A 15,828-nucleotide genomic window follows, 5' to 3' on the forward strand; every position below is an offset into this window, starting at 1 on the left:
GACCTTTTCTGTTTTAGATCCCGATCCCGTTGTAACACCAGCAGTGGTAGTGAATCAGAAAACTCTAACAGAGAACATCGGAAGAAAAGACATAGGTGACTGACAAATTCTGTGAGAACTGAATGTATAGCTTAATTTGCAACATACAGCATTTAAGCAGAAATCTGATTGTATAGATTATTTTGGGCTTACTATTTAGATCACAAGAATTAGCAGTCTTTTTAATATTATGTATAAACATTGATTTTCTCCCTCCTTATCTGCACAAGAATTCATTTGCTTATTTCAATGGGAAATTCATATATTTTTTCTTATGCTGCTGCAGTTGTTCATCTCAGACTATCATAGCTTTCCCTATTCAGTCAAAGATGGTATACTGTTGTCTTTCTCTAAAACTCTGAAAATATGATTTGCCCAAGATCACCTGGTGAGTTTCCATGGCTAAGCAGGAATTGGAATCGTGGTCTCCCAGAGTCTTAAGGTGCACCTGAACTGTAACTTGACACCACTTAACTGCAATAGCTCAATGCTATGGAATCATGAAAGTTGTAGTTTTACAAGGTTTTCAGATTTCTCTGCCAGTGCAGGTGTCTCACCAAATTACAAATCCCAGGATTCCATAACATTGAGCCATGGCAGTTAAAATGATATCTAATTGCATCAATTCTACAGTGTCAAACATTAAAACCTCACTATTTTGGTTCCTTATGTTAAAGGCAAATGATTCATAAATACAATAATGTGGAAGAAAGCTTAAATCATGAGTCATTAAAAATATTTTGAAAAACATCTATTGGACACAAATCTGAAACATGTTTCCAGGGATAACAAGTTATATAGCTTGAATGGGATCATGTGTGGTCATACATGTGTACCTGTATGCAGGTAATTCAGACCAATATGGTATTTGACTTATTTTATTTCTAATGTTTCCTACCTGATCTGAATCATTAGGAAGACTGTTAGTAATGAAGGATAAATGCATTTGAGAAAACATCCCTAGTACTGCTTAGGAAATTCATTCTATTAAAGCCGTGACTGACAGATTTGTATGGATTAGAAAGGAATTTCCCCCCAAACCAAACTGCTTAGAGAACTTGTAGCATTTTGACATTAGTCCTCAGTATGTCTTCTTTGAGTAATGTCTCTGTTAATTCTGTAAACACCATTCTGTTTATTCCACATTGTGATATGTATGGTGTAGGGTGATTTGTGGCAAATCTTTGGGTATGAAGTTTGGTGCGGGAAAATGGATTAGATTACTATTTCCTTCTAACAATTTAATTATCCTATTCATCTGTTATTACTGGGAAGAGCACTTGGTATTTCATGCCATCTCCATAACAAAAATGAATCAGTCCATTCCTTAATGAAGCCATAAATAAAGAAAAAGTATCAAGAGCATACAATTTCTTTACGGTCTATCAAATAGATATAAAGAATTATGAAATAAAACTCAGCTAGCCAATGTTTCCATAATGATTATATTAAAATTTGGTTTTTTAACTAGTTGTGTTGTTTTTTAAAAAACATTACTTTGCTGGATTTATTTTGCGTTCCATGGCACTAGGCCATATCTAATCAAAAAAATAGTTTTGTAGGTTTATTGACCAGTGATTCAGATATTTTATCATTCATGATGGTAATCCTTATTTACATACTAAACCCAACATTGTTTATGCAATATATGTTTGAACTGGTTTTACAGGGGAACTGGTTGTGCATTTTGCTGTCATTTCATTAAGATTTTGACTTAACAATATGGGATGATCTATCACTGCGGCAAAATGTTGTTCTTGAAAGAGTTAATTATTAGGTTGTTAAATGTGAGACCTTGGAGAACAGTACTAAATTACATGAGCACCAACACTATGTTAGTCTGACAGGAATAATAATAATAATAATAATAGTGTGTTGTGTGGTTTCTGAGCTGTATGATCGTGCTTGAGAAACATTTTCTCCTGACGTTTCACCTGCATCTCTGGCTGGCATTTTCAGAGGATCTTCAGATCTCTGAAGATCCCAGCCACAGATGCAGACAAAATGTCAGGAGAAAATGTTGTTAGAACATGGCCATACAGCCCGGAAACCACACAACACCTCACTGATGCTGTCGGTGAAAGCCTTCAACAGTACAATAATAATAAGAATATCATCATTTTACCTGCCTCTCCTCAAGGTTTGAGGTAAGGTACAACATAGTTACAATACATAAATAAAAACATAAAACCATTAAAAACACATTTATTAAAAGGCATAGACATAATGTTAAACCACACTAAAATAATTTTTACCAATCTCATGCCAATTTAAATTGTATAGTTTAAAGCTGACTGCTTAGATCTGTAAGAAAAGATAAACCCTTTCATTCTCTTTTAAATTCTGACAGCTCATTTAGTGTTGAAGCTCTTCTGGCAGGTCGCTCCCCAGTCTTGGGGCAGCTGACAAAAAGGTCCTCTTGCTGACAGTTGCCAGTCAAGTTCTTACTAGTTGAAGTAAAGGTCCTCCAGAGGACCTAAAATGTTTGGGACAAATTGTATTAGTATCTCAGATCTGCTCCATTGCCCAGTCTGTTGGAACAGGTTGTGCAGAGGATTGTGCAGAGGAGGGGAAAGCATCACCTCCCAGTTCAAACAGAAGTAAGTTTCAGCAGCAGACCCACATAAGTGGATGCTGACAAATAGCAGACTAGATGTCAGAATAATCTCAACACACACATATAAAAAGTAGGTTTTTTAAAAAACTATGCTTAAATGTCTTCTGCTAATATCAGTGGGATTTAAGTACATAAACTCAGATGGATTATGCTTGAAAATGTTTCTCACTTTCCCTTCTATCTTTCATTAGCATGTGGGAAGAGTGGATAATATTTTATATCTGTTATATAGAAATGAAATGAAATGTGCTTTCTTAGAAAATGGTGAAGATTCATTAAAATGTTGATCCCTCAGATGTTAATATTAGCATGTTAATATTTCCACAGATTACGGCAAGAGAATGACATGGTTGATTCAGCTCCTCAGTGGGAAGCAGTACTGAGGCGGCAAAAGGAGAAAAGCCAGTCAGATCCCAATCACCGGCGTTCAAAGCACAGATCTCGATCGTATGTTACTTCTGCTAAATGTTTGTAAAACATGTGAAATGATGATGTTTAAAATGTCCTTATAGTTCCCATTTTAAGCAGCTCTGAAAATTATGAATGCCACTGTCAAGAGAAGTGTATCACCAAAATCTATGTACAGATATGCCAGGTTCTAAATTCGCCAATTCCCACCATTCTATATGCATATCTATTTATGCAATGCATTTGACACAAAATAAATATACCATTCTGTAAAGTCATTTTCAATATTCTGTAGGGAATATCATACTCCCCTGTGAAAGTGAGAAATCTGCTGTATACAATATCTCAAATAGATTGTAATCTATCCCCTATCTTCTAGTCTATTCTCAAGATTTAAACAAAACATGGATTTAGATAATTTTGGCCCTTTCTGTTGATGACATAATTGCAGGTGGGAAATGTGAAAAATTGTTTAATAATTTTAAGCCAATTTTTATATTATTTGAATCAAAAGACTATCCTGTTGGAATTAACATTGGATTCAGTCCCTGATGTCAGAAGGCTGTAATTTGATGTTGAAAGTGATAGATGTGCAAATATATTCTTAGCAGGGACATCCGTGTCCCAGTGCATACTTATATGCGCAAAGAACATATGCAGCTTTTGTTCCACTGAAGTTCTGAAAACAAAGAGTAAGCTGGAGAGTGTCATGCATTTGTATTTGGGGACTATAGCGCTTCAGAAGCAATCAAAACCAAATCCTTAAATTTAAGATGGGAATTCTGATAAATTTAGAATAAAACTTCTCCTCTTCTGAAGAAATTAAAGCAAAGCGTGATCCCACTTAATTCTATCATAAATGTGCATCTTAAATGAGACTCCCTCTTGTGGATAATCCGAATATTGTAAATTAATTTTGAACAGCCAGATAATTGGCTTTCCCATCAAATTGCCCTTCTTCTCACATCTTATTTTCTTTCTTTCCCCCATCATAGCCTGTTTTCGTTACATCTTCCTTGATGAGAAGATCTAGGGAGCTCCAAAAATTACATAGCTTTTTGATCTTTTAGTTGTCTTGAAATGTCATTTTCCTGACTTTTCTTTGATTTAAAATGGAATATAATGCAGTAGACACATATTGACCTTATTCCAGAGAACATAGTGTGTATTTGAACAAATCAGTCAGAACAGTAGAACCATAGTTTTCCCTTACATCCTCCTTGAGAGGTTTGCTTGGTATACAGCTTGGGTGGTTTGCTACATAACATCTATATATAGAAGCCTTTATTATGTGTTGGTAGAGTGATTAACATAAACATAATGGTTGGCATCCTGTTCAGTAGTTATGGGGTTGCAGGCTGGGCTTAACATTTTGTTACTACTGAGACTCTTTATTTATGGTTGTTAATGACCAAACGTGACCCGCAAAATGTACATTCTCAGCCTTGCAGTGTTTAACCTGAAGGGCTTCCATGGTACTGTGGTTCGGGTGCTGGACATATGTAATACTCTCAGTCACGAGTATGTTGAATCAAGCAGTTGTTAAAAGACTCGAAGGAGCTTCTCCCGCTAGCTATTTTCTGTGTCCCCTGTGACTGGGGTTGTCATTTCCTAGCATCACAATTTGAAGTGCCTCAGAAACCCTTTGGTAAGCTTTATTGGATGGGTGATATTGTCAGACAAAATTACAACTACAACATTGTAAGACATAACTACAACAGTTCTGTCTCTGCAGTTAGGTCTGACATTGCAGAGTTATTTGTTGCTTACAACTGGCTGCTGTTATAATTCTCAAATAATGAAAGATTTTTTAGATTTGTTTTTAAAACAGAAATATTTTTTTTTTCATGCTTGAAATTGCGGATAAAAGTTAGTTTCATGAAGGGTAATAACTGATCTCGTGTATGTGTGTGGGAGGACATATTTTGGTTTTGCATTGGATAAGAAAGCAGAATAAAAGTTTGCTTTATTATGGAAACAGTGAACATTAAAAAGCTTTATTTCCTAACGTTGCAGGATTAATTTCTAAGAGGTTGAGTCAAACATCTGTGTGGCCAAAGGGCTTTTGAGAATTATGAATAGCCATAAAAATTCCATAGTAAGTTGAAAGTTCAAAATGTTGCCTAGCTGCAAATCATGAATTCATTTGAATTATTTATAGAAAGAAGTGCAAATGCAAGCATAAATTTTAATAAAAGAGGTGATTGGCATATGAGACTGGTTAACAAACTGGTGAGCAATAAAACAGATAAAAATTAAACAACATTGCCACAATCCAGTTGCTAACAAAATTCCATGGTTCTGAAAATGTTCCGTTTATGAATACCAGCATTGAATACAGGACACTAATAATGCATTTTGGTCTTTCAGATACCTGCCTCTGTCCCGTCCGCCCCCGCCCCACACCTAAATAAAAAGCACAAGCTTTATTGATTTCCTGAGAGGCCTTTGAACTGTCATTGACAAGTTGTGCAGGTCTGTTTTATAGGGCATGCTAAAAAGATAACTGTTCCAAGCAGTGGAGCAAAGCCACCCAGTCTTAAAACCTCCATATTTTTTCTAAGTCTGAGATACTACTTTTGTGCCTGTTCAAACAGTCTTGTGTTGCTCTGGAAGTTACAGGTTTAGACAAGGGGCTGTGAGTATCCTACTACTCCCTTTGTCAGCTTATATGCATTGAGCCGGTCAGTACAGAATGAAGAAGAAAAGTGACAATATAGGAATTTGAATAGCTGCTTCTAAAACCAGTAGGGTGTATGGGATTACATCCTGGTGCAAGACATAAGAACAGGCAGTCTTTTTTATATTATGCAGGACAAAACCTTAATCTGTCTTTAAATACTGTGCTTCTTTTCTTGCTGTCAAATATCACTTTGTGCCTCTGATTCATATCAAGGTGGTGCCACAAATTAGGTAGGAGGGAGCTCATAATTTACCCTTGTGTGTGTATATATCCTCTTTTATACATGGACATTAGGTTTTTTATTATGTAAAATCCAGTAAATCCCAAACACAGTTTTTTGCAGAGCTACAGAACCTAAACATTCTCTCTCCCTCTCTCTTTCGCCCCCTATATGTATATAGGGAACAAGGTTATGGAGAGCTAATGAAGTTCAGTGGCTTTGGATTAGAAGACCTCGGTTCTGAGGGATTAGAGTTTTCATGGGCCGGGTACTCTCATTCTGTGCTTGACAAGCCTCATAGAGTTGTTAAGAAGATAACATAGGAAGCATGCATGCTGCATTGATCTCATTAAAGGAAAGGTGGAATACGAATGTATAAGTTGTCTGGAGTCTTAGCTTTGGGTAAAAAGGCTGAGTGTAAATACTGCCAAGTTTCCATCTGGCAGACAGTACAGGGTGACAAAGACAAACAGACTGAGAGATAGCTTTTATCCTAGATCTGTGACTATGTTGGACTCCATGGTTTCACACTGATGTGGCATTGGGGGCTGTTTGGTGGTGGTTGGGGTGTGGAGAGATGGGTGTGTTGTGTTATGGTGTGTGCTGGTGAAAGCATTTAATTTCATTCTGCAGTAGCACAACGACAATAAGGCTATTCTGTTCTATTCTTTTCTATTCTAATAAAAAGGGAGTAACAGTAATAGACTAAATTAAGAAATAAACAATCATCCTGATCAGCCTGCTTGGTGTGGATTAATGCACCAAGATCACTAAAAGTGTCAGAACAAACACAGAGACAAATAGTCCAACCTCCAAAACAGAATGCCCTTTAAATCTAGTGTCTGTCACTGAGGTTCCTGGGACAAAAAGGCCTGTACACCATGAATCTTAGTTCTGTTTTTCAGAAAGAACTAGTCTGTTTATTTCTAGTAGATATCACAGATACGCTGAGAAAGCTAGCTAAGTGCTCACCTCAGGGTTTTGCCTTGCTGTGGTAGCTGAGATATCAGCATTATCAAAGCCATTCATGCAAGACTTACTTCAAAAGCATGGATTGCTTTTGCATCCCCCGGTGTTTAGTTATTATAGATTGAGAAGAGGATGCCAGTCCCTCAGGAAAAGTGCAGAGTTCACAGCTGCTGTTTTGCGTGAATGGGGCTTAATGAAAGAAGAAAGCACTTCAGCATTAAGGGCTGAAAGATACTATTAAATCTCCCTCCTCCCTCTGCTGTTAACTAATGCACCCGCTTTTTGCCTTAGGGCAGTAAATCCACTCAAGAGAAAAAAGAAATAAGCAGAGAGAAAGAGGTGAGGTGTAAGAAAGGAGAAAGGTGAAAGTCACAATAATACAAACCAGTATAAATCTATGGCCTTGACAACTTTGGGGGAACATATGAAGAGAAATTGAATTATGGGTCTTTCATGTCATGTAATTGTTCTGTGAGCATAGTGTTAATTATATCTGTAAAGAGGGATGTGTGGCATTTGTTTGTGTTTCTTGCTTCATTAGGTGACTCAATGTGAACCCTGTTTGTACCTTAAGTCCCCTCGCATCCAACCCTGAACTAAACACACACACACACACACACACACACACACACACACACACACACACCAGTATTGGTTTTTCTGTGACCAGCGACAGGAAGGAAAAGGTTGAATTGCCATGTTTTTATCAGGAGAATAAGGTATATATGTTATGTGAATTTTTATGTTTGCTGCTTTGGAAGGCTGTGGGAAAGCAAATTGTGATTCTGCTCAGAATTGCTTAGTTCAAAATGACATTCTTATGTCATGAAATCAGAAAGCTGTGCCCCTGCAGAAATGTTAACTAGATATAGCAACATTCATGGTTGGCACAATTCCAGCATACTGTATTTACCCAGGTTATTCTCATGACAAGAATACACCCTTTTTGTTCGCATTTTTTAACAGGAGAAGTCCAGATGTGCAAGCAAAGGAAGAATTATGGAGACACATTCAGTAAGTATTTCTACAGAGATGAACAGCTTCATTTGAATAAATATTACAGCAGTATTTTTTATGCATGTGGTTGTGTAACCTCTTTTATCTCTAATCCCCCAGAAAAGAACTTGTGGATCCATCTGGTCTATCTGAGGAACAATTAAGAGAGATTCCATATACCAAAATAGAGTAAGTTTTTTTTCCATTTTGAGAAAATTAATATTCTTGTTCCTTGAAAGTAAAATCCATAAGGAGTTGTGGAACAGAAACAGGACTCTTAAACTCTCTGAGGCTTGATTACATTTTTCAACTCCCACATGCATTTTCTTTCCATTCTTTTATTATATTGGATTGTAATACTTCGTGTTTCCCAATAAGTGCATTTGTTATTCATTTAAAATCATGTTTTTCCCATTAACTAAAGTGTATTAGTGTGTATCTCAAGTGTCAAAACTGTAAATGTTTACATCCAAAACATGAGGCAAGGTACATTTCTTCTCACAGTGAATATTAGGAGGTATGAAAAGAGTACTTTTCTGGCAAATGTTAATTCTGGTGAAATTCTTTTCTATCCCTGTTTTGAGAGAATTATGAAAGATCTGAGAAGGAAGCAAACTTTGTAACTTAAATAAGGAAGATGTGTATTCTATCTGGAACACCTCTGAAATTACATAAAAATAATTGTGGTTCATTTACTTCCACATTGCTTTGATCAGGATTGTGAGAAACTGTACTGTAAGGATTCTTCATCTACAGCTACTTGACATACACCTATCACTCACCCTTACAAAGTAGATCCCAATACCAGAGCTGAGCTCTCCTTATTTTGAAAAAATCAGTGTAGGAACAGACTGAGCTAAACAAGGTCTACATCCTGTCATATTGTAAACATATTCCCCTCCAATCTCCTTTGAGGAGAATAGGGAGCATTTTGTAATTTTTAAGCTTCTCCTGGGCCCAGGATATGCCTCTTTTACAGCAGGAAGAGACCAAGAAGTCACTTTTGTTTTACTTTTTTGGGCTGCACATGATGCCTACTCTAACTGTAACAATTCCAAGAAAAGCCAGCTGGCTTCATCCTTGTAGGTGGCCTAAACTGTTTATTCATTATGGCTTTTAGTTTTAGAATTGTCCTTACAAGACACATAGACACACACCTCTCATTTGCTGGAAGCACTGAGAGACAGAAAAGTGGTTAATGAATATTTCAACAACTAATGAAATAATGTATCATTTGGCTCTCTGGATTTACTATCAGTTTCCTAAACAGCAAGTGAAAGGATGCTGACAATCTAGAGGTTTTGAGGAAACACAGTGAAGCCACTTTTTCCTCATAAAACTCTTTAATACCCCATCTTACTGTGATCATTTAAAATGACTGGTTGACACACGCTTGACCCTGCTTCCTCAGCACATTTCCATCAGATGCCAGAGCACATAGTTGTTGTTGCTCCTCTCAGATCAAGCTTCCATTTTCGTTTCAATAATTGGCCACCTGGGACCTCCATGTAGTGATATGAGCAAGTGCTTTTGACAGCAGTGAAATCACATGGCACATCAAAATGTGATTCAGCCATATCATGGGAGCAGGGAGAAACAGAATGGTAAACCTGTGAATTTAAAATACAAACATTGACAAACATTTGTTAGAACCTGCATTGCTGTTTATGTTAGTCAAGAAACTAATTTTGCTAAAGGATTGCCTCCCTTGTCTCCTACCTCCCTACTTCCCAAGTGTTTTTAAACACTCAAGAACAAATTTGATAATTGAATGATACAGGATTTCAGTAATTATTGCAATATAAACAAGATAGGTAGGGTTTTTTTTAAGTTGAATTTGTATATAAATCAGGACATGCACATTTTTAAGTGTAACTCCAGCCAATTTTTTAAAACTTTTGGTTTGGGATAGCATTAGGGAAAGGTTAACAATCCTGTGGTGCTTGTTTTGCTGTCTGTGCCCCAGTTCAGAAGACTTCACCTCACTGACTGTCCCTGTGACAGCTGATTTTGAAAATTTTGGTTGTTGTAGTAATTAGGAGTCATTTGTAAGTCAGACGTTTATAACCCGTGGGCTGCCTCTACTGGCATAACTCTGTTAACAAACCCTTGACAAAGAAGTTCATTTTTACAGAAGTACATCCCCCCCTCATCTGTCTGTCTAGCTGGAACTGTTTTGCAGCATTGGCATTAGGAGGATGGTGGAAGATCACTGAACAAAGACAGACTTTCAGTGTTAGGTTACCACATTGTGTCTGCAGCAAGCAATGCAATAAAGTCTGACATGGGAAAGACATCTTCTAGGTGATTCTACTGTAGCTTTTTGTACAGCAGAGGAGGTAAACTGCTGAAAAACAATTCTAGAGAAAGTAATCTGTTCCTGGAAAAATTTATTTCCCCTTTAGGACGCAAGGTGACCCTGTTCGCATTAGACACTCGCATTCACCTCGAAGCTATCGCCAATATCGCCGGTCACAGTGCTCTGATGGAGAAAGATCTGTTCTGTCAGAAGTGAAGTATGTTGAGTATTGAATGGGTGGTGTGTGACATATAATTCCACCTGGCTCTCATGTTGTATACAACTTCAATTAACCGGCTTACTCATGTATATGTTGCTAGAGATACCTAACTCCTGTCATGTTTGATAACTGGCTACATTGGCTGGGGGTTGTTGGGAGCTGGACTCCATAAGCTTTTGTAGGAAAATGTGAGTGTGGATTGGGAGGAGATATGCAATCTTGCTTGTTACTGAACTTTTCATTTCATTCAGCAATGACTAGAGAGACCATTACTAACAGGATACTTGACCTCCTTAGATTTTCAGAAGTAGGATTCTGTAATAGTCATGGTATTCTATTAAAAGGAAGGAAGGGCAGTGCTTTATATGAAAACCCTTGTCCTTGTCCACCTCATTAGGAATTTGTGGGATTTCTTGGGGGAAAATAGGTCATTGCCTCACTTACATCATTATTATCGAAAGGAATTCTGACTCAGAAAACAGAATAGTTCAATCCTGCAGAGGCATCTACCAGCACATAGGAACATTTCAAAGATAAGGCACATTATTTCATTACTAGGGTGAGATTGAGTTATTAAATTGTGTCCAGCCTGTATCTATCCACTGGTGAATGGTCATCGCTTTTGAAATAGGTTTCCTCTAAGCCATGGAGCCAATTTTCAGTGGTGCCGGGGAGAGAATAGGAAGTTGTTGCGTGTAATGTTGGACGTTGTTTGTTCTTACAAAAATCAATGTGTTTTAGTTGTGACGTATTTAGCACTTATCATTTAAAAGCATTATCATAGAAAAAACTTCAGCTCTTCAATCCACAAGTACTCTATATTCAGCATTTTGTTTTTCAGTTCAAAAACAGACCTTGTACCTCCGTTACCTGTAACCCGTTCCTCAGATGCTCAGTGCCCCATGACGACTGTAGTTCAGCAGGTTGGTATTTGGGTGTTTTGTGTTTGTATAGTTGCTATGTTTTAAAAATACATTTCAAAATGAATTCATTTTTACTGAAGTTCTTTAGTTGTGCCTCGTAGTTATTGATAACACATTACTGACATAAAGGATCTAAACTTAAGTTTCATTGGCAAAACTAGATATTACACTAATAATCACATTAGGTACTTCAAATATATTAGGTTTTTAAAAATCATTAATATACAATGCAGTTTTAGACTTTGTGAACATATAACAGGGACAGGATTAATCCTTTCCTCACCACAAACGATCTGACTTGAAATCTTCAGTTATACTATGCCTTTAACCTTTGAAGCATCATAGGGATCTCTTTGAACTGTCCAGTCGTCTAGCATTTCAAATGAGGCATTTAGCATCATATCTACATCAACCCTCCAAGGGATTTACTGATGAATAAACATACATAGGATCAAACTATTATACAATGAATTAATTACACCTTTGCATTACTTCTTTTTGTGGTTATTATGGAAGGATGCAATGACCTTCCTTGTTCAAACTCAACTTCCTCCCGAGCCTGCCATTTACTGACACGAGGAGGGTGGAAAGCAGCAAAAACGTGTTTAGATATGTATATTTATTTAATTAATTCATTCATTTACATCCCACCTTTCTCCGGGCTGTGGCGCAGCTGTTGAGCAGCTGCCTTAAATCACTCTGACCATGAGGTCATGAGTTCGAGGCCAGCCCGTGGCGGGGTGAGCACCCGTCAATTAAAAATAAAAAATAGCCCCTGCTCGTTGCTGACCTAGCAACCCGAAAGATAGTTGCATCTATCAAGTAGGAGATAAGGTACCACTTATAAAAAGTGGGGAGGCAAGATTAACTAATTTACGACCTGGTATGAGGAAGTGCCGTCAGTGTGGATGATGAAGCAGCTGCTCCCCCCTGTGGCCAGAATCGAACATCCCCTCAGAAGAAGGTTAACTTGCCTCTGCGTGTCTCTCTCTGTCTCTGTTTGATGTGTTTATGGGCATTGAATGTTTGCCCTATGTGTGTTATAATGTGATCTGCCCTGAGTCCCCTTCGGGGTGAGAAGGGCGGAATATAAATACTGTAAATAAATAAATAAATAAATAAATAATAAAGCTCAAGATAGCTAATAACATTTTTAAAACAATATAAATTAAAAACAACACTAAAAGCGTACATACAAATTGTTAAAACAGCACTGTATAGCATCCAAAGCCAAGCCCTAGTCTGTATATAAAGGCCTGATAGCCCAGTAATGTTTTTGACTTGCTGACAGAAGGAGAGCAAGGATGGGGCCATCCTGGGCTTCAGGAAAGGAGTTCCAAAGTCTGGAAAGGAACTACCAAAAAGGCCCCCTTTTCTTTGTTCCCAGCAAACAAACCGGAGAAAGTGATGGGACAGAGAGAAGCACCTCTCCAGACAATCTTAGCATTAGAATGGGCTCATAAAGAGATATACAGTCTTTCAAATAACATGGACCCAAGATGTATAGGGCTTTACAGGTCAAAAATAGCAATCTGAATGGGAAAAAAGGGTTCTCTTTCTAGGTGATTCTACTGTAGCTTTTTGTACAGCAGGCAAGGAAAACAGCTGAAAAACAACCTCATAAAGAGATATACAGGCTTTCAAATAACGTGGACCCAAGATGTATAGGGTTTTACAGGTCAAAAACAACAGTCCAAATGCATTGGCAGCCAGTGCAGCTGTGGCAACAATAAAGTTGTATGCTCCCTGTAGCCAGCCCTGGTTAACACACTGGCTGCTGCTTTCTGAGACAACTGACATTTCTGAACACTTTTCAAAGGCAACTTCGCATAGAGGGTATCACAGTAATCCAAACAGGATATAACCAAGGCATGTACCACTGTGGCCAGATCTGATTTCTCCAGGAATAGGTACAGTTGGCATGCTATTCAGAAGCATTCCTTAAATGTGGGTCTCTGGTCTCAGAGCAGAATCCAGGAGAACCCCCAACCTGAAAACCTGCATTTTCAGGAGTGTAACCACATCTAACACAGGATGAATCCCTGTTCCCAGCTGTGCCCTTTTGACTAGCCAGGAGCACCTTTGTCTTGATTGGATTAAGTTCCATTTTGTTTGCCCTTATCCAGTCCATTACAGTTGCCAGGCATCTGCTTAGCACAGAAACAGTTTCCTTGGAGTTAGATGGAAAGGAATAATAAAACTGGGAGTCAGCATAGTGAACTCGCTTGATAGTTAGATTGCAAATCTGGAGCTCTGCCTTGGAAATGCACGTGGTGATCTTGAATATGTCACACTGTCAACCTCAGAAGAAGGCAAAGGCCGAAGCCTTCCTCCGAACAAACCATATAAAAAACCTGTGACAGGATTTGTTATGTGTCTTCAAACTGTTTCCAATTTATGGTGACCAGTGATAGATTTGCCTTAGGATCACCATAAATTGGAAACAGCTTGATGGCACATAACATAATCTTCGGCATATTAATTACACCTAACCCCAAAAACTTCAGTGGTTTCATGTACATGTTAAATAGTGAGGGAATAAGATTGAATCCAGAGGAATTTCACAGTCCAGTGGCCAAGGAGTTGCACAGAAATCCCTCCACAAAACCCTCTTGAGAGCACCTCTTTTAATTAGCATGTTTTATTTGGTGGCAGTTCCTTTATAAAACTCAGACTAGAATGCATAAAATAATATTTATTCCTTTTCCATTTTAAGATATGTAATTATGCAATTTGTTCTCTTCAGAGGTGCAGTGGATCTAAAGACAGCCTAATAGAAGAAAAAGCACAAACATCCACCAACAACTTGGATGGAAAGCACAGTAGCAAGACAATAAAAATTGTACACGTATCACGGCTCAAGATAGACAGTTGATCCTGCAACAAAGAACTATAGATACTGTTTCTTGAATGTCGAAATAGCAAAAAACTTCAAAATGTATTATCTGGAAAGATGGGACTGAATGCAGGCCTAAAGGAAATCCATCATATGCACTCTGAAATAATCTTACAAGACGTTTGGAATCCCTTGGCTTGATAGTTCTGGAGGCAATTGTAAGATGATGAGCTTTTGAACAAAAACACTTTATTGAACTGAAACAGCTATTAACTATTCAATGCCCAAATAATTGTGGAAACAAATGGACAGTGCCCCACATAATGGAATTATTTGACAGCAAAAGTTGCATTATCAATAAAGTGAAGGGGGGCGCAGTGCATTGGCCAAATGTGCAATAAGCGTTATTCAGTGCAAGAGTACAACGCCTACACTTGCCAGTTACATACTGTCTTTGTTCTTAAGTGTGAAATCTTTTATAAGAACTTGACCGGATCTCTTTATTTGCTGCATTCATCAGACTATATGGGTATTGGAAAAGACTGTTACAGATGTTGTCTTTTAAAATTTTCAGTGAACCATTGTACAAGTGATGTTTTTTCTATAATTAGTATAATTGCCAAAGCTCTTAGTATGTGTGCCACAGCAAGATCCGTAAGCATCAAAGTATGATATGAAAAATAGAAAGTGAAAGTGTTGTTTGAAAGTTGAAGTAATATTTATAACATCCTTAAAACTTGCCTAAGTAGTGATCGTTGCACTGGCATTGTTAGTCTTTCTGAAGTTGTCACGAAAGCCACCTGAAATTACCAGTAGTAGTTGACCAGTAGTAATTTCAGATGGGAGACATCTACACTGTAGAATTAATGTAGTTAGACATGTTTAACTGCAATAACTCGGTGCTATGAAATCATGAGATTTGCAGCTTGTGAGACACCTGTACTTCTTGGCAGAGAAGGCTACAAGATACTGTAAATGTAAAACTCTTATGATTTTATTGCATTGAGCCATGGCCACAATATTTTGAAGTTATCCTACCACTCATATCTTGAATGCAGTGGAGAACACTGGGTAGTTTAGATTTGGATCATCACAGCGAAACAACGAAAACATTAGGATATCTACAAGGAATGACAAATGTGGGTATGTGGCACAGATGAGGCAAATTCAAGATTGCTCTTGTAATACCTCGTGAATCCAACCACATTGTAATTCAGGGGTGGCCAAGGTGTGCCCCAAGAGCTGTTTTAGTGGCTTCAAGCAATTCTTTTTATTTAGTTTGCTTTAAAATGAGCATTACAGGTGTGGGAGACATTTCTACATTTTTGTGGGAAGTGATTTCTACTTCCTGTGGTTGAAAAAAGTGCTTCTGATTAAAAAATGGTGAAAGTGCCTCCTATAGGGCATTTGAAGGTTAAAGTCTTGGTTCTTTAAATAAATAATTTTATTTTTAGCCCGCCATCTCTCCCTTCAAAGGGAAGGGGCAACAATGGAATTCCCACCAGTCACGCTTGAGACGGGTAGGACCAAGAGTGCCCCCTCCACTGATCACAGGTTTGTAAACAGGGATGCAGGTTGTCAAATAGTATGGGCCAAAACCGCTTAGGGCTTTATAGGT

At 37.8% G+C, this 15,828-nt stretch overlaps 1 protein-coding gene across 10 annotated transcripts in view; it reads left to right on the forward strand.

The window, feature by feature from the left end:
• The window catches only part of epb41l4a (erythrocyte membrane protein band 4.1 like 4A), a 205,522-nt gene that overhangs the window by 174,326 nt on the left and 15,368 nt on the right, over positions 1–15,828 (forward strand). For 9 of the 10 annotated variants that reach the window (XM_062972183.1, XM_062972184.1, XM_008114012.2 and 6 more), the window contains 7 exons: positions 18–95; positions 2,984–3,103; positions 7,903–7,950; positions 8,053–8,121; positions 10,338–10,448; positions 11,293–11,374; positions 14,121–15,663. In XM_062972183.1, coding sequence (XP_062828253.1) covers positions 18–95; positions 2,984–3,103; positions 7,903–7,950; positions 8,053–8,121; positions 10,338–10,448; positions 11,293–11,374; positions 14,121–14,249 — 637 coding nt within the window. In that variant the 3' untranslated portion in view covers positions 14,250–15,663. Of the gene's footprint in view, positions 1–17; positions 96–2,983; positions 3,104–7,902; positions 7,951–8,052; positions 8,122–10,337; positions 10,449–11,292; positions 11,375–14,120; positions 15,664–15,828 lie in introns of those variants that run through there. The other variant, XM_062972185.1, reaches the window with a different exon arrangement.

Source organism: Anolis carolinensis, chromosome 2 (genome assembly GCF_035594765.1).
Source record: "Anolis carolinensis isolate JA03-04 chromosome 2, rAnoCar3.1.pri, whole genome shotgun sequence".
NCBI lineage: Eukaryota > Metazoa > Chordata > Lepidosauria > Squamata > Dactyloidae > Anolis > Anolis carolinensis.